The sequence below is a fragment of the Argiope bruennichi genome, chromosome X2 (assembly GCF_947563725.1).
Source record: "Argiope bruennichi chromosome X2, qqArgBrue1.1, whole genome shotgun sequence".
Taxonomy (NCBI): domain Eukaryota; kingdom Metazoa; phylum Arthropoda; class Arachnida; order Araneae; family Araneidae; genus Argiope; species Argiope bruennichi.
Genome location: NC_079163.1, coordinates 114292532 through 114313254, shown reverse-complemented (window position 1 = coordinate 114313254; position 20723 = coordinate 114292532). Strand labels below are relative to the sequence as shown.

General features: G+C 30.7%; 1 protein-coding gene across 6 annotated transcripts in view; it reads left to right on the top strand.

The window, feature by feature from the left end:
- LOC129960030 (MOB kinase activator 2-like) overlaps positions 1–20723 on the top strand; it is a 309147-nt gene that overhangs the window by 260170 nt on the left and 28254 nt on the right. Inside the window, exon 1 of one of the 6 annotated variants that reach the window (XM_056073051.1) lies at positions 644–1025. The exons of the other annotated variants lie outside the window; for them this stretch is intronic. Within the exon in view, the coding sequence (XP_055929026.1) occupies positions 982–1025 (44 nt within the window). The 5' untranslated portion in view covers positions 644–981. Of the gene's footprint in view, positions 1–643; positions 1026–20723 lie in introns of those variants that run through there. 6 annotated transcript variants of the gene reach the window in all.

Below are 20723 nucleotides of genomic sequence, written 5' to 3'. Positions count from 1 at the left end.
CGTTAGCAGCTGTTATTTTATTATTATTATTATTAGAATGAGGATGTTGGTTGCTAAGAGTTTTAAATCTCGTGGCTTCTTAAAACATTTCAGTCTATACCATATGAATTTAAAAATCGTCCAAAGCTAATTTTTCTATAAATTATTGATAATTTTTTAAATGATAAATAATTTAATATAAACATTATGAGTAAAAATTCGGAGTATTGGGAACCACTATTTTTCTTTTTTTGTGCACGATTTTGATATAGAATTATTCCCCGCTAATTATTTCTGTCTTACAAAATTAGAAGACAATTAAATCTGGCATGTATATCTAAAGCACTCTAAAACTGTACAATGTCTTCATTCTTTAACCAAAATTGACTTAACTTCACAAAAAAAAAAGTGGAAGAAGGGATCGTGTTTAAAAAAAATATTGCATACATACGCCGTTTGTTGCTATTGAAACGAAAATACGGTTAGAAAATTCTAGAACTCGAAAAACAAACAAGTCTTCGCCGTTATTTTAGTACCATCCCCCTAGGCGGTGTCACTCTGTGCGGTCCAGAACTTCCCTGAAATGACGCCACCGCCCTGTCTTCCATCTATTTTAAAGCCCCTTCCACCCACCTGTAAGCGTCGAAGTAGAAGTTTTTTGGGGTGGCTCAACTGGTTCACTTACCTTTTCGAGTTTGTACCGTTCTGGAATAGAGAGTTCTCCGCCAGGTGGCAGCACAAGAGAACTGGGCAGATGGTGTGCCACAAACGACCGTTTTCTAACAGACGCGAAGTACGTTAACTGAGCGAAGGTCCCTACTCTTCTGCTCTTCTGAGGATAAAGTGTTGCGTCCCATTTTGCCCTGTGAACGAGTGCAGGGGCTGTCCCATTCGGACCTTAAAATCTTCAGCTCATCTGGATACTGTGTGAGAATTCGCGTTTATGTGTCCGTCTTCTAGGTTCCTCTGGCTTTTTGTGAGGATTGAGCTCGACTGTTATACATGAAGTACTGGTTCAACGGCATGTTTGTTTTAAATCTAGTGTGGTAAGTAGCATATGCATGCATTTTTTGAACTTGTTTGCAAGTGGAAGGATGATTAGGTACTTAGGTATTTCAGATTTAATGACGAGCTTCGAAAACATTTTAATATAAAAAATTATCTGTGCTTCTAAAAATAATTGTTTATGATGCATATAATTATTAAAATGACTAAATGGCTATGCATTGTTGAGGATTTTAATTCAAAAACAGTTAGCATCTGTGCTGCATGGCAGTTGTCATCTATTATGCATAAAGATAAATTTTCGTTTTAGTCAATTAAATCATTATATTTCATACACAATGATAAAATAGTGTGATAATGTCGATATCAGCTGGTGAGGATAATCTATTATCTCCACGCTGTAAATAAGTTAATTTCACATTTTTTTCAATTCTTTTATGCAGTTTTTCTGGAAAGGCTATTATTGTTATTATTATTATTTAATTTATGTCCTTTTGATATTTTTTCATCTCATTTTGCTTTTTATAATTAAGAATGCCTTTTTTGTGTTTTTAACAACTTATCTGGAATTAATTTGAATGTTATCCTGATTGTGTGGACGATTTATTCTATGCATTAAATTTCTATTTTCAATTTTAATTTATGCGAAATGTTTCATTTAAAAAAGCTAATAAATTCAAAAAATCTCGGTAAAATTGAGAAATATGAAAATCATTATGTCAGTAATTCTTCTTGCCTTTTTTTATGTCTGGAACTTTCTTAAGATACTTAAGAAACGTATTTTTACGACTGTATAAAAACTTTACTTTCGAATTCATGTAATCGATTATAGGAAATAAACCGCTTTTAATCGTTTCACTTTATGGATTCATTATATCCGGCCTTTTACAAAATTTCTCTCTGAAAATATTTTCTCTATCATAAATGGAAAAAAAGAAAGAAAAAAAAAGATCTCTATGATTTGGGGTTTTTTTACACGCGCTATCTTTTTAGTGTAATTGAAGACGGTCAATTGTATTCTCGTTTGCTGAATTTATGCATTCATTTTGATCCTAAAAAAAAAAAGCTTTCATTCTCATTTACAAATATTTACATTCTCCGATTTATAATTAAGGAATGATGATCTTCTTATTATTAAAGATTTTATTTTCGAATTTTTTTTTCATTAAAGCATTCTAGCTTTCCTGAGTATTAGTAAATGTAATGAGATTATAAAGCTAATGAATGAAGTATTATTATTATTATTATTTTACTTCGTTTAAAGACTTATATGTTTAATTTACTTAAAAACTCTTTTCTCTAGCATGAAAGGTGAAAATATTCTGTGTTATTTAATCTAACAAATTGCCTGAATGATTTTAAGAATGAAATCGTAGAATCATAATATGAATAGATACACTTTCTTTTATTCATCTGAAAAGTGTCGACAAGTAGGTTATCGCGCCTAATATCTTTGACATTTTTTAAAAGGCACAATTATTTTTTTACGCATGACAGATAAATAAATGCATTTGACTTTCTGCAACATTTTCTTTTAAGTTTAATTCATTTTTTAGCGTAGCGTTTCACAACGTTCTTAAGTTAAGTCATGCATCAAATAAGTAAAATATTATTTCGAAAGGTGTGGATAAAATACAATATTTCACTCAGAAAGAACTTTTCTTCATTTTTTATGCTGAGAAAAATTGCGAGGCAATGTGTATTTGCAAACTTAAATGAGTCTTTCAAATACATATTTATTTACTTATTTAACTGTATTCAAATAATATTGTTAATATAAAATATTATATGGAATGCACCCTTAAATTCAATTCAATCTGTTTTATAATTGACTCTCGTATACTATAATCTGTTTTCCAAATTATTCATTTTATTGATTCTTATCATAAGGTGATAAAAAAATACAAAAATAAAGATTTAAATAATGAGCATGATTGCAATGATAACTAGCATTAACCAGCATGCAAAATAAATTTGGGCTTACTCAATAATAAAAGATATTCAGCTTTATAATTTCATCATATTACTTCTCATATCTATTCAACGAAATAGGATGGGAAAAAACGTTGCCCAATTTGAATATATATCCCAGCGATTGTAAAGAAATAACAGTAATGACGCAATATATAACTAGTTGTAAACTATTGATCATTCGCTTTGACTGCATCAGACCTTACATTCAACAGACATCGAATTCATTACTGTACAGCTCCTTTAGAGGTGTGAGGTTAAACTGATTTAAACAAGGCGCCCTTTCACTCGCAGAGAGTGGTTTGTGTCAGAATAGAGCGAAACGTAAATAAATATCGATTCCTAAAGACTTGATAAATGTCCAGCAAGTGGTCTGAGTGGAATGTTTAAAGGGCGTTGTATGCGTCGTGCGGAAAGGGTTTTGAATAGCACGCTATTTGGCAAGAATGCAAGTATGCCAGGCCCCTCTCAGCTCTATCTGCGATGCAGGCTGCTTTTAGAATATAGACTAATTCTCATCCCCCCCCCCTTTGTGTCTGCTGTATCATTCACAAGATCGCATTGCCACTGTATGATGTAAAAGATTCAACAGGTTGCATAAAACAATGAGGATATCCTATCCTTGATTGAATTATTGAATTTTGATAGGTTTCTGTTGCATTGAAATTTACAGTTGGATTTGTTTGCGGTTGTATCATTATACCAAGGATTCAAAAACATCTGTTGCTTAAACATATTGTTAAAAGTGACCTGATGTTGGATCTGATGTATGCTCTAAAGACGTTTAAAACCGAATAACAATTGCTTATGAAAATTGAATTAATTATACCCTCAGCATAATTTTTTTCGCAAGCAGAACTTGCATAAAATAATTGAAAATACACATCGTACAGCAATGTATTACTACGAAACATATTTTATTTAATTTGAAAATGGAATCTGTCTCATTTATATTCCATATTTTTCTGTAAATTTATTTCTAAAATCTTTTTTTGTTTTCCGGCCATCGTTACTTTCAATTTTTGTACATCATCTTAATCTCTTATGTGCCATTAAACTTTCATATCTTGAAGACACGAAGAAGCTCCTTTCGTTTTCTTTCTTTATTTTAGAAATTCTGCGCTGTTTATTCGAATTATTTGAAATTCTAAATTTCTTACCGTATAGCAATAACTGAATATCTGTAAAGATTCCTTGTTGTTTTGGAGGACAATATAAATCGTCTAATTTATGGAATAAAATGAAAATTATTTATGGGGTTTAATATGTTACAATGTCTTTTTCGATGCTTTTCTGTTTGGAAGTTAATAATTCGAAAATGCATAATTCAGGTTTTCCTTTCTTTCAAAAAAAAAAAAAAAACTTTCTGTAGTTATGGCACGAAAAGTCAGAAAAACGGCGAAATGTCGATTTTTGATTCTCTAGTTTTCCTTTTCTCTTCAAAAATTGTTCCGACGTAAACCATTTCGTGTCCTACTGTTGTGAGCTATAAAATATAAAATACAGAAACATTTTTTTTTTTTTTTTTTTTTGGTTGTTGTTGACCTTTTACTCAACATTTACATTTTGCTTGTTCAACGACGAATGTTTCAAGGATTTCTCTACTTAAAATCTCTTACAATCATCTGCGCAAAGATAACCTTTCAACTTTTTTTCTTTATCGTGATTAATGGAATTTTCATTTAACGATTGACGTTTGTTCTTAGTGATTAGATAGCCGAAATATTTGAATATTTTGCTCCTTTAACTCTTTATTTGGGTACACTTAACCCGTAGAAGTACTTTTCGTTCCTTTTCTGTTTATGTTTAAGAAATTTCATTAACGGTTTTTAACTTCAGATAAATCTTGTTTTTAATCCAAATACTCCATGTTTCAATTTCAGCTGATTTCTCTTGTTGATTTTTTTGTGTTTGTGTGCGTGCGTGTGTGTGTGTGTGTGTGTAATCTTTCCTTTTCTCGAAAAAGATTTTTCAATAAATTTCTTGAATTTTGTATTTCATATAATGAAATAAAAGATTTAAAAAAATGTCTAACAGTTTTTGTCTTCATCCCGAACTATTTAATGTTTATAATTTTGATTTTAAAGAGATTATTCTTTCAATGATACTCTGTTCATCTCATTATAATATTTTTATGGATTATTCATTTTAAGTTTTATCCGTTAAAATTAAATATTTCCTGATGTAAACTTTATAAATTTTGTCCTACAACTACATTTGACGTTCAATTCCTCTCTTCAATTGCACCAAACTATCATATTCAAACACTCATGGATGAGATTAGAATGAATTTTAGAATTATTGTAATATTATTTTGATTTGACATTTGCTTGCCTTGGCATTTTGCCTTCATTTTCAACTATAGCTAGATTTCAACGAGGCCTCGAAATTACTCTTCTCATTGTTGCTGTTATTTCAAAAAACACATACAATAATACATGCGAAAGTGTGATGTATTAGCATAATCATTAATGAATGAATCATTTTGTGACTATATACAACGCTTATCAAGTGCAATAATTTGAGAGCAGGTGTAACTAGATTACGCAAGTGTTTTACATCAATAAAATGCTTTAATAAATTCATCTGCATTTGAAAATCCGGATGAAAATTCTATTGTTGATTTCCTAATTGCTTTTGAAATCAATGGTTCGTGCTTTGATGGTTGATCTTGCAAAATGCGTTTTAATATTTTTACAAAAGTAGCAGATATGAAATTAACTAAGGTTAATTTAAAAAAATCAGCAGTGTTAACATCTTTAGCATAAAAGTCGGGGCTCGGCCATCAAAATTTCCATTACCACCAGATAAAAGAGAAGAGAAAAAAAAATCCAAAGACATATCACTTAACAATGTAAATTAAATGCGCGTTTTCTTTAAGAGCTATTGTAATCTGTTTGCAGATTAACGAGAAACAAATGTGCTTTTAATTCTACTTCCGGGATTGCATCTCATTATGCACTGCTAGTATGATTTTTACCACTCTCTCTAATGAAGAGTTTACAAATTCCGGTTATTATTACTTTTTTAATATATATGCTTTTATAATTTTTATAAAATTAAACATTTCAGTATGAGTGCCTCCTATTGATGACCGAAAAGCAACTACGTTTCTTTTCCTCGCAACTTGTTTCTGTGTTGTTTCACGGTTGACAGTTTAATGGATGTATTGTTTTTAGAAGTTCCAGTGCATTGTTTGTTTTGGATTCCGGAAGCCATTTGTATTGAGGGTACAAAGCAATGAGGGAAGGTTTCGTCCACTGAAAGGGTTAGGATTCTTTTTTCTCTTGATCACTGGCTTTCGAGTGACTTATGAGTTGAACAAAAATGCGATGGAAAGCTTTATTAAATTGCTATCTAGCTAAAATATTGCTTCGTATTACAAAAGCAGTTGTGGATCATCTTGTTTAGATATTCCTTACAGTGATCTGTGAAGATGCAATCTGTTCCCCCCCCCCCTTATTCTTTTTTTCTTCTGTTATTTCTTTCTAAGAGAACATTAAGTAGCATTTTGAGATTGTGCATATCATTGCATATCATTCTAAAATTCATCATAGAAATATATGGAAAAAGGCATAGGATTGGTATTGTATTTAGCTGATCAACAAACAAATAAATAAATAAAAGGCTAAATTTTGAGATTTTTGTTATTTATTTCTTAAAAAATAATCATGAGAAAAAAAGATATCATTATACTTGTAAAAGGTACGTTCATATAATTTTCAAAGCATTTTCATCTTAAAAAATGCATGTTCTTTTTAAGAGAATTTTGTGTACTTCTAGACGAACGCATTCTTCTACAAATTGCTCTCATTATTAAAGTAGTGGATGAAAATAAAGTCGTGTGAAAGGGATGCAATAAAAATATTTCTCTTGTTCGTAAGAATTTTTAAGCTAGAATAGTACTCGTTATTCTTCCCACTTTTATACAAGAAGAAAAAAGGGAAAATTGCATTTTTCAGTATTCTGACAGTTAGAAGTCCTTGAAACTTTTCGAAATAAGAGCGTTTTCTCCAAGGTCACATTCGTGAAACAAACTTGGAAGACCAACCGAAATTTTAAAAGAAGCTCTTGAAAGCTTCTCTCGTGTCGTGTTGGAATCGAGAAATACAATTTAGATGTATTATAAATTAGTCTACAGAATGCGGTATGTTATCAATTAGTGTATAGCATGTTAATAACGTCTGTATGATGGTGAGGAGAGATAAGTAATTTATTTTAAAGCTTATATGATTTAAAAACTGAGGACAATGTGCCAGAATTAAAAAAACATGATTGATTTATTTTCCCTTTTTTTGTAATTTCAACATGTTAAAAAAACGAGAGAGATAATTTCGAAATAGTGAGTATTTCATTTTTTTAGCACGTTTTTATTTTTGAAATTCTCTTGTACATTATCGAATGTATTAAAGTTTGTTTTCCGTTGTTTTGAAATAAATGTATATGTTACAACAATTTTGAACTCAACCCTACTTCGTAGAAGTAAGAGCAGTTAAATTTAATAATAATAGCATTAGAACTTCTGCTATTTCGAACTCCCCTGGTGATATTCAAACCATTATTAACGTTTTTAATTGTTTATTAGTATTTTCTTTGCGAAATTTTTTTATAATTATTATTTTCTATTGTTACTTTTGAATTTATTATTTTATGATTAGAACAACAAAAACAAACGGCAACAAAAACAAAAAAAATAATAAATCCTTTTTTGCATAATACCAATAAATGGACTCATTGACTCCTTTTATATCATTTCTGTGATCTATGTTTTAACGTAGCGTGACAGAAAAGATTTTACAACAGATTCCTTTCCATCTTAACTACCATCGACATAAGACTTGAGTTATAATAAGAAGATCGAAAATGGTGATATCCTACGTTGATGCAAGACTGTTTTTAAATATAAGATAGACTGAACGAGAACCTTTCTCACAATCTGCTGGAAGTTTGTAATCCAAAGCCTAAATTGGGCAATATCACCGAGAAAGCAGGTGTATTTGAGCTCATTACAATAAGCGTCCATAATCTGATAATCGCTGCCGTTATCTGCCCCTCGCCCATCTCGTGGTCATCAGGTCCCTGAACCCTGTCCTCCACTCTTATCAGGTCATGCGAAGCATTGTTTTGGAGGAGTCATCTTGCCAATAAACAATATTTCCTGTTTAGAAGGCGATGATCCCGTGTTTCCTACTGTGAGTTATACAGCAGAAAGGTGTTACGATATGTTATGTCACTCGCATTAGAAGGAATATTTGATGAATGATAAAAATTGATCCGTTACGTGTTATATCGGTCACTTTTGCATAGAAGTATCATAATAAGGCAAATATTATTGATTTTAAAAGTGTTTCCTTTATTTTTTAAATTTATTTTTATTCATTTAGATGCAAATTTAGTAATTTCATAATTAAAAAAAAACTTTTCGTCAATTGATTTGGAAATCTGTTGACTGGGCATGGAATTGTTCAGAAATGAGCGTTTATTAATTGTGATGGCAAAGTTCTCAAAGCAATATAGTAAGAATATGTTCTGTATTTCTGTTTCATTGTGATACTCAGTGGTGAATTTAGGCATTTTGTGGTCCTAAGTCATGCGCACGTAGACTTCCTCTCTTCATAAACTTGTCCATTTATTTAGTTTTATATTTCAACAACTTTTAACTTCGCACCAATATATTAATTATTTACTGTAGGTTAATTTTTTGTTTTAATAATTTTGTGAAAATGAAAATAATGTTCATTTATTATGACTCACTATAAAATTGATATTTTTCTAAATGGTCTCATCAAGATGGATATGTAAACCATACCCAACACACATCACACCCCCATATATTCATTAGGCATGCGAGATTTTCCATATATTGTAACATCAATAATTTGATTTTAGTGTTTTAATTATATGAAATCTAACTGTTTAAGTCTTTCGTAGCTAAATGAATGAAACTACCCTTGATGAATTTGCGTTTCACGCGTTTATAAAATTACTTTTGCATTTTTAAGAAAGACACTTTTGCTTATTCTATATTTAAAAGAAATATATCTACACATGGTAGTACAGCATTATCGATCTCATTACTGAAGAATATACGCATTTTTAATATGAAGTTAACAATTCGTGTAATTTATATAAACACTCATTCTTGCAAAAATAATAGTTTTTTTTTTTAACAAAGCACTATTTATAAATTATTCTGGCATTGTCAGATTTATTAAACTACAAATTTCTGACATAATGTAAGAAACATCTGATAAATCGATGATCGTCATCGATAAATAATCGATAAAACGTCGGTAAATCGTATAACACGTAAATGCAGTTAGTCTTGATAATCGATACAGTACCGTGTTTCTGCTTTTGGAACTGAAATCTTTGTGGAAAATATTGCGTTTTCTTTTGAATGCAATTTGCTCTTATTGCCTTATTTTGAAGCACGCATGTCTCTGTTTTCGTTATCTTCTTCTAGAAAATATTTAAAACTCTCTTCAGAAGTCTGGAACCATAACAAAAATTGCTTACTCTTACCACTCTTCAACTGAACATGGTTTCACCATTACTTATTTTTAGGGCCTAACTGAAGCTCACTCCTTTTAACACCATTGAAAGTTGATAAATATAACTTTTTTCGCCTTATGTAACGATGTGTGGTCGCGAATGTGTGAATTCAAAGAACCATTGCTTTGTCTTTGTGGTTTTTAACTTTGTATATTTATTTGCCCACTTTTTTTTTTTTTTTTTTTTTTTTTTTGTCTTCCTTTGTGTAGAAAGAACTTCTTTACATTTTATTTTGCTATATCATTACCCGTAAAAACAGTTTTAAATTTTTGTCTTTTGAGGTATTGGAAATCATTCAAAACTGTGGAAAAAATTAAAAAATCATTTTACTCTAAAATTTTAAGTATTCTCTCAGTAACTTTTAATTGTATTTAATATTGAAATTTATTTAACATGAAAAATTCTAATGTATCATATTAATTTTGGTATCGTCGCACATAAGTGAGACTTTTTTTAAATGAAAGAATAACGTCAGTTAGAGCTATCAAAAATTTACTTTTTACAATGTCAGTTAAAATATTCAGTTTTGAATAGCACTTTTGAAACAATGTTTTTTTATGTGATTGAAATAATATGATTCTACGTACAGTTTCCACTTACACTTTCAATTCGTATTATTTCATTTTTTAAGTGGATTATAAGTCTTGCCGTTGAGAGTGCCTTTCTTAGAATCAACTCTTAGATTAAAGTGTGCATAGTATCTTTAATTTTGAAAAATCATCCAATGATCTTTTACTGAATCGGAGAGCCAATCTTTGTTCATAAATTCTTCAGAAATTGAGTAAGAGTTCCCTTTTGTTAGTTTCAATAACCGAGATGCAGTGTGCAAAAAATTGTTTCAACATTTCATTATTTTGTATCCTTTTCGGTATATGAGTTATAAAAAAAAATTGCTAGTAAATGAATAGTTTTTCTTCTTGTGGAAACCATAGAGTTAGCTTCTCTGAAAATCAGCGGCATATAAAATTATCCATTTCCATTCATGAAATTTTAATAATATCCATAAAATTATCGAATAATATGATTCAAATGAAGATATGAGTTGATCCGTAATTGAATTACATAAACATGTTTGTTCTCATTTAGCCGTCACATAATAATTCACTTTCAATCTTCAATTATCTCTTTTAAAGATATAAGTTTTAAAACGTGCGAACTTTTATAATTATCAGAATAATTTATTTCAAACATTGCAGTGAATCGGATCTATTGAACTCCTGTAGTTTCCTTAAAGCGATGGTAATCGAAACTCTAAGCATTAAATATTCCACTTTCAGTCGTTACAGGTCTTTTTAACTGCCAATTAGAAGATGAATATAAATGGAAATGGGATCGGTTCTCATTTTGAAGGTCAAGTCGTTAACTTTCATGAAGATTAGTGGACTTGAAGAAGTAGGTTTGTAACTTTGCGCAAGTATTTTTACGCAACCAGAAGCTCCTTGGGCTGCTAAACTTTGAATTGTGGTCGAACATTACCAAACAGTGTTTGTAATATATTAGGTTCTGAAACTCGCATTCTTTAATGTGTGACATACTTTTGCATGCATTTTTAGACACTTTGTTTTATCATTCCAAAGACTTCGTTTTCTGGTACAGTGGTATTACTCTTAACCGTTGATTGTGTTAATTAAAACTGAGACGAATAGCTGAAACTCTCTATGTCAGATTTGAGGAAAGATTAATTAACCGGCGTAGATTTTCGAGAAACAATTCTTTATCCTAAGTTCTTGAAGATTCTTTTCAAAATAATGATTAGCGATTTTCCAAGCATATCTTAAGTCAAACCGTTAATAATTCTTTAGAAGTATGTAGAGTCGTCGTTCGTTTCTTTTATTGTCAGACCGGACCTTGTTACTCTAGAAGTTATTGCATCTATTAGTGTTACAAAATCGTCAATATCTTCTTACTTTATTAGATTCTATTTAAGCAAATGATATATTTTTTAATTGTTTCCTTTAATTTATTGTTGAATAATGCTTGGTTTGCTTATTTTAGACAGAGGGAGATGGAGAATATTTTAAGAAGCTGCTGTTTCAGCAAGTCATTTGTTTTTATTGTGTCTTCAAAGTTTCGCATGTTATAGAACTGTAGTTCCCCGGATGAAAATCGCATCAGCCATTGAAAAGGAAAATATTTTCGCCAAGCCACATAACTTTTTTTTATCTGATAGCTTATATATATATATATATATATATATATATATATATATATATATATAATTTCTGAAATCCATGTTTTCCTAAAAGATTTATTTCTGTCATTCTTCGAGAATGACATTATTCCATGTTTTTAAAATTTTCTTTTCTTTTGAAAAACCATCTTTCAAAATAAAATAATGTATTGTTGTATTTAATTCCCTTATTTTGTTTAAGAAACGAAATTTAATGTAATGAATTTTGGGTTTTTCCAAATTCTTTCAAATGTGGAAATATCAAAAATTCTTTCGTTTTCTTAAATTTAGTGAATAACATTTATATTATTATAATCGTTATTTCCATATGATTGAGAATCTGCATAATCTATGAAAGTTAGATTAAGAAATAAGAAGTCATGATATTTTTGATTTAATCTTTTCAGAGATTAGATCATAATGTTTATCTATTTTTTATTTGTTTTTCAGCAAATATTTCATTATTATTCCTGCCTATATTAATATTTCATCCTTAGAAAATCAAAAGTTTTCAGATATTTTCAAAATGCTTCATAAGATGAACCAGAGAGTCGGAAACAGTTTAATCATAGATAGTTTCTTCGAACTTCGTGTCATGTGTCTTATTTTTGGTATATAAAAATAGTTTCTTATTAGTCACAAGTTAATAAATAAAACTGTCAATCTTGTTAGACATTTCATTAATGTTCTCTTTGTGTCTCTGTGATTTTTCCTGATTGAAGATCAAATTTGTGATTCTTCTAATAATAATTTCTTAAAATTAAAATTTCAAAAAAAAAAAAAAAAAAAAACTTCATTAGTTGTGTAATGCTGACTAAGCATTATTAAGAAAGATAATAAACAATTTAAAATTTTTGTTTGAAGCCTCAAAAAAGGCTGATTAAAATCAATATTTTTCTTCCAATTAATTTCAGAACTGTCCTGTTAATGGACTTTTGTGGAGAAATGCACATAGCTTTTGTTTTGAATGATTCACGGGCTATGTAATCTTCCTTGTTATGTAAAGAAAACCATTGCCCTATCTGTCATCGTAGATTCAAGGAAATGAGTTTCGGTGTTTATTTTATTCTCTGATCACTTTATGTGTTGCAAGGAGGCAGGTCGAAACTGGTTATGAGACACCAAAATGCGTGTGTTGGACGGAGCCGCCGTGATTCATCAGCCAGTTTTGAAATTGCCTTCATTTGAAATGTGTTTCTCATACCGTGATGAATCCGATATTTTCTGCTGATGCCACCCACTGCCTTAACGAACTCTACCAAGGCGTGTTTCGGGGCCAAGTGGCTAAGGTCACACAATCAGCAGGGCCATTGCCCTCGGTGCGTCTTCCCGTGTTTCTGTGGGAGAGCGTGCATCAAGAGATGGTGGGCGAGGCGAAACACATCCAGGTATGGCACCAACCTCCTGAATCATCTCATGCGATTTATTTACCTCCCTTCCTACTTTTTGTTTTGGCGCCGACCCTTCTAGGCTGGGATTGCCTAACTCACGAATCAAACTCTCTTTGGTGGTTCAGCTCTCATGAACATATCTTTAAAAGAAAAGACAACAAAGTCTTTCAGGATGTTGACACATGCCTTTTTTTTTTTTTTCTTGTCTCGAAAAGTTTGGGTTAAAAGTAATCTTCGGGTTTCTTTCCGCTCTCAGTGTTTTTAACGATATAAGTAAACTTGAAATACGGTAAGTTTCCACAAATTCATCAGCTAATCTTCTTAAACTTTGAGCTCGGTAATCTGCTAATTTTACGTTTCAGTTAATTTTTTGTGATAAGGCGAGCGGTAATTTATTTCGTGTTTATTTTTATGGTTATGCCTGAAACGGGTCAAATCCTAATCACTAAAAGAACGATAGCTTTTGATGTTCTCATTACATCATGATTTTGTGTTAATGTGTCTACTTTTTGGATTACTTTCGAACCTTAAACCCGAAACATATTTAGTGAGTTTATATTGAAACCGTACAATCTTCATATTTAAATACCATCGCATAAAAAGAAAATCCTCAGATCCTAAGCTCTGTGGTCTATAAAATTGGATGCAAAGTAATTGAACTTATATTAATGTACAGTCAAGCTGTAACTTTATTTTATCGTATCTAAAAGGTAGCATTTGTCTATGTGTTTACTTTCTTTCTTGCGTTTTTTTGCCCCTTTAAACTGACTTGTGTATCTTCGATGTAATGCTTAAATGTTATTTGCTTAACCTTAAGTCGTACATTTAGAATGCATAGTAACCATAACTTATTGTAACTAATGATAATTTCCTTATTCGTCAAGGTGTATAAATAATATATTCAAATTTATATTTTCAAAGCGCTTAATGTTTTTGAGCGTATCATATATATTAAGTTACTTTTGATAAATAATATATATGATAAATATAAATATGTTCATTGGATAGCAGATCATCAACTTATGGTTCTAAATTTTCTTTATTCATTGTATTTTTATTTTTTAAAAAATGCTTTTTATCGTGATAATTTGTGAATATCCGATATTTTACGAACGACATTTTCTCTTTGTAATTGCAACAATTGTAAATTTAAAATTTTGCGTGCAATTTAACGTTTTTCATCGATTTTAATATTGCATATACATTTTAAACAGTAAAAAAGTACTCTTTTCCCAAATTAAAAAGTTCTACATCAATACTGTGCTTTATGCTTTCCACTTTGTAAAATTCATAAATATGACTTATTCTTCGCTAATGCTCATAAATCTAACATATCAAGTTTTTAAAGTTGAACGACAATACTTTTTTTATTTTTAGAATTCTTTTATCCATTTTCCTGTTCTTTCGAATATTCGTGTTCACATCACTCTATGCTAGCAGAGTAGGTCTCTGAATATATTCTCTAATACGAGGTCAATGTTTACAAGGCTGCGGGTCCATGTATATCATTTGCATGCAAAGAGGCGAGACAAACCTTATCCTGTGTCGTAATATCAGCCTGCCAACGTCATGCTCTTCTACATTCGTTATGATCATAGTAACTTTTTTTTTAAATTTCGTTTCTTTTTCATTTGATGTGTTATCTATTCCGCTGTTCTCCATCAATAAGCACACGTTTAATGATGGCCGTATTTGTTGAGTTTCGCTATATTTTGAAAATTACTTCAATTTCACCGGTCGTTTTCTTGCTCACTTATTCGCCTAATGTATTCCATTTCCTCATTGGAGATAGAATGTGAAAGACTTTAGAATATTTACGAATTAGTTAGCTTCTTGTTTCTGGAAGCCTTTCTTTAAGGCGACTTTTTTTTTTTTTTATTTCGGTGCAAAAATAAAATAAAATTATATCGAAACAGATGCATGTTGGTAGTTAAAGAATTATCGAAAGACTTTTGAATTTAGTTAACTGCGGTTGTTATGAAAATAAGATTGCTATTCTATGTCAAAATGGATTGATATATTTATCTTTACCAATAAGAGATGTTATTTAGGACAACGTCAGCTGGAACGAGTTTTAAACCCTTCACTGCATAAGTTTTTTTGCCCCCTCTTTTTTTTTTTTTTTTTTTTTTTTTTTTTTTACTAATTCTAAATAAATATTCTTTTCTCTACATCTCTTATGTTTATTTTTAACTAAATTTTTACTAACAATTAAAACAATTTTGTTAAAATGCTTCTATTTAAAATGTATTCTCTACCAATCAAATATGCTTTAAATATATAATTTTATGAATCAATTATGAAATTGTTAAAATTAACGTTAAAAATTGGATTTTTACGTTAGCAAAGGCAAAAAAGGATATGATGCAATTACATGTCACTGTTCGGAGTAAGTTTAATCCTGCAACTGCAAAATTGTTTAAATTCCTGTTTAGATTAACATTTGCAAATAGGTCCTGATAATTTTGAAATGAAAACAATTGTTTATTATACGCAGTAATGTAATAGTGTAATATAATATAACGGTATGATACCTACAGGTATATATGTTATATTTAAAATGTGTAACCAGTTATTTCCTAGAATTCCTAGTTATTTCATAAAATCATAATTTATAAGTAATTTTATAGAATATCTATTTAATTCATGAAATAATTGATCGTGTTTTTAAACGATTTTATGCTTTAACGATAGCATATACACTAATTCTCATAAAACAGGTATTTACAGATACAGGGTTTGTATATGATTCTTGATCGTAATATTAGTAAATAATGTTTTTTTAATACTGTGTCTTTGCATTGATTTGATATTTAGCTGCATCAAAAAGTTTCCTTTTTATTATAATATTTGTGAACTATAGCGGAAATTAAGTTATCGAGAGGATTATATATTGTATTCAAAAATGAGTAAAAAATTAAACAGACTAAAATATTTTTACGATTTAAATTCCCATAAAACAAGCTTACATCTAAATTATTTTTTTTAATTTTACAATTAAAACTTCTTGGTTGATTCTAAAACTCATGCTCTGCTATTGACATGCAACAAATTGAATATTGGATATCATGCTGAAACTTGCTTTTGGCGGGTTTAAACAGAATACGGCAATCGATGTTTTTCTTAATTTCTAAACTTCCCTTAGCAGATAAAGTCGTTATCACGATTTGCATATTTAATGCAACAGAAACATGTAGTTTCATATCACCTAGTTCTTACGAGGAGAAACTACTTCTGCGAGGGAGATTGCCAAGAAATTGGATCATGGCAATAATAAATGTATAATTATGTCTCAGATGGGCGTGGGTAGGTGTGTCCGATTCCAAAATTAACTATCAGAATGAATTTCGATCGAATGTGCTGAGATAGTTTTAAATATAAGAGTGAAGATCTGTTAGGTAGTAGTTGGCACTGGTAGAATTTGTACAAATATTATGCCTTGATTTATTTAAAATATAAAGATTGCATTACTTTGGCATATATAAAAAAAATACGTATTGCTCTAAAATATCGTTTAAGGACTTTAAGGGTAAGTCAGACATATAGAAACAAGTCATTGTTGCAATATTTCAGAGCATGTTATTAAAATATAAAAAGAGCCCCCCTGCTATGCCTCCCTTTAATATTTTCTACCTTATGTTATATTTTGAAATTGACTTGTTTCTGTATGCCTGAATTTCGATGAAGTTTATGACTGTCCTTTCAGGATGCTCTGCATACATTGTTGTAAAATATAGTTTAAATTTCCATTGGAGTTCTTTTAAATTGTGCTATTCTTGGCCTGTTTTTCTTGCCAGCTCATTTTTTAATATGTAGAGTATTTTTGTTAGTATGCATCTGATTGAATATATTCTATAAATGAAAAAGGTTTAATTTCATCAGCTAGATTCATTGGACCGCGTTTAATGCATTTGTTCAGAAAGTTCAGGAAATTCGTTCTGGTAAGCGTAGTGATGAAGTTTTATTTGCTATATTGAAAAAGGTTTGCTGTGATCGCTCACTATTTGAATAAACCGTTAAAATACATTTTAAAAATAATACAATTATATATTTATGACTTATTGATAATTTCGTATCGATTTTCATCGTTTTCTTTTCTTCTAAACTTAAGTCGTGTCTTAGCTATATCGGCTGTGAATGTGTTACAATTTTACACCCACTATGCTCTAATCTGAACTATGTTAATCTTCAGTTACAAAGAAAGTCGAACCTTGTAATCGATGGATCAGTCTGATAACCTCTGCCTTCTCATTGTCAGTCTTCACCTCTTCCTTATTCCGGGCTGAATAGCGTGACAAAAAGAGTTGCACGCCCTACTGAATTGTTTTAGCTAAACAAATAGAAGAAATCCAGCGACCCCTCCCAATCTGCTCCATTCACGCATATTCTGTCCAAAAGAAAGAAATCCTTTGGACACAAAGCATAAGACAACCGGCTAATCAGGACGGGAGGCAACACTCAGCAGTACCTGGGAAAAAAGAGTTGAGATTTGGGTCATGACAGTCTTTTCAAGAAGGAGGTTTCTGGCAGGACCACTTTCTAACACTCCTCGGCCTTACTTCTTCCGTTTATTGTTTTCTGGAAATGTAGATGTACTCACTCCTCGGGATCCCACCCACCTTCATTAGCATGCAAGTCACGTTCTGTCTTGTGAATGAGCTATCCTTTCGATCCCTAAGTAGAATATACTCGTGGTTTAAAGTGAATTGCCGTTGGAAAATAGTCCAATCCGTGCGAAAAATATGAGCGGAATATTAATCCTCTTAACGGTCGTTTGAAGAGGAAATATTGGCAGATGTTGATGCCTCTTAGCGTTTGCGGACTTTTCATTACTGGTGATTAACGCAAATTAAGCTGCCTTCGAAGCAGAATTCATATGGCCTGTCATTTCGTACCTGTGGGAATTATATTGACGATGGATTAACCTTTTGCAACTCAAAAATGTTTCTGAAATGAAAAAGAGGTTTTTAAGCATTCACATCAGGCATTTTAAACTTCTGTTTCTTTGTGTTCCAGGTAAGCGTAGGCGAAGAGAAATGAATATGCTAACAAGGTTTTAATGAAGCATTAATTAATGGGAAATAAACAGAATTTATCTTAATGAATTGGGACAAATCTCAGTGGGATAATTTAAAATAATGACATATTTTTTAATCTTACTGAACGTATTCTTCAGGGATCACGTTTCATGTATTAAATATCCCATATTTAGATTGTTTAATTAAAATAAATAGAAAATATAAGAAATTTTGGATTCGCCCTCCCCTTTTTACATTCTTATATATAGTTATTGCTCCATTTAATCCCGCTTAGTCAAAATAGATTTTGTAATTCTGAATTACTTCTTATAAAGCATTCAAAAGAAATGATCTCATTTTATGCTAATAATCAAACAATCTTGTCTTCTGAACATAATTTTTGGCTGACTATTTCCTAAATTGATTGAAAAATGTACATCTCAACACCTGTAGTAACAAGTTGCAGCAAGACCGAACAATTCTGACCTCTATATTAATTAAAAGTTCCATTTTTCCCTAAGTGACCGACTGAGCGAAAAAGATGCTTTCTGACTTTCATTCCATATTCGTCGCAATTCAAGTAAGGTATACTTAGAGAAGAAATTTGATTTGTAACTGTGATGTATCACACAAGTTCAGTAGGTTAGTATCTGCTGTGCATGTTATCATATCTGTAAAATAAGATGGTATATAAGGGTATCAAACTATTTGCAATACTTATACCATTTAATGTATTGATTTCATCTATTGTAAGAAATCCCTTTCCCTTAAAAAAACTTCTATACCACTCTTACAATTCATTTGAAGGTTGTTCACATTTAAACAGAAATTAACAAATATAAAGTTATTAGATATTTAAAATAACACCCTAAATAAGCATGAAAAAAAAATCAAAGCAAAATTAGTTTCCTTATTACTGAAATATTTAAAAATTCTTATCGATATTAACGCAAAAATTTTGGATTTAAATGTGTGAGGTATTTATTATTTTTCTTATGGACTACTGTCTTAGGTTCCGTTTGGCGTACGTGATGGGAACGGAATCGTTAGCCATTTTGCCTTGGCTAATGGCTAATAATTCCGTTAACCATTATTCTAATGGCTGATGGAAGATATTCTAATGGATAAGAATATTTTCTCAACAAAATTTGAGAAAATATTCTTAGCTGCATGCACGCATACTTGACCTTTTCAATAAACTTCTCTGTCCGTCACTCTTGTAATATCATTAATCTTAAGATTCATTCTCTTACTATATTTGACATACTAGATGCCTTAAGTTATTTGTTTCTGCCTTAGTCGTTCTAGGGCATAAACAAAACAATTCGTTCACACTTTTCTCTTGATCTCCTTTTCATTTTTACTTCTTTGTGCCTGTCACTGTTGGGGGGGGGGGAGAAAGGAAAAAGTGTTCACCTTGAGTGACAGCTGCTTGACGTCACTAAAGAAGCGGCACTTAGTCTATGGATATCTAGGGCACTCCTTTAATGGTCGATCTTGCCATAATTGTGGAGGAGCTTAGATGGTGACGTGCCGCTGCTTCTTCGCATTTTCGTTGTCGTCTTGAACTGAATGGGAAATATTGAGAAAATGTGGCCATTTATTTTATTACATTGGGGGAAAGAACACAAAAAATCTCATAATCGATATACTGTCGTTTTGAAATGTTGCAGAATTTAATCTGAACAAAACCTCATTCCGACTGCGGTGATTTCTTGGTCTTGAGAGAATGCACATAAAAGTTTGCTCAGTTATTACTCAATTTAGTAGTGGAATGATTCTGCTTATTTCTTTTCTGAGGGCGTTATAATTTTCTTTTTGAAATACCTTGAATAAGTTATTCACCAAAACGATCCATCAAGGCTTCAGTTCTTTTGTGCATCTTTCCTGCTGATTTTCAACTGCTTATAGTGTAATAAAAATGACAAGATGCAATATTGATAAAATTACATTTCAGTAAGGTTGTAGATAAGTCATCAAATCTGACTAAAGTTTAAAGGAAAGACGAGATCGACAACAGCAAAATGGTTTCTTATGATTTTTTTATTATATTAATTTAAAAGCTGGCCTTGTTCATCGCTGTATATTTGTAAAATTTTTCACATTTTACCATTTATTTATCTTAACAAGTGATTTTAAAGTAATAAAATGAAATATTTCGAATGAATTCCTTTTAATTATTTTTTTATTCTAGAATGATTCTGCAGTTAAATGGGATGAAAAAAAATACTTAGAAATGCGGAAATATTGGTACCAGATGGCACAGTTGCATATTAATTAAATAAATTTCTCTAATGACAGTCTAATATGAATTCGGAGGTTAGTTTACTTGGACTTGTCTGTAGATATAATGAATTAATCATGCATTTTCAGTTACAGTATATAATTAAATGCACGCGTTCGGTTATTTGTCCTTTTCAGTCATCTTTGAGATCTCATAATGAAAGCTTATGTGTCGGCATAGTTATGAATAAATAGAGATTGTGTAATATGTTGTAATTTAGTCTTTTATTTCTCCACTCCAAAACTTAGCTAAGTAGTATTCTAAGCTTGTTGCGATTCAGTTGGCAGATTGGAATGCTAAACAGAAAAATGCTTCATGGTTTAACGTATGATTTCTTTCTTCTTCTTCTT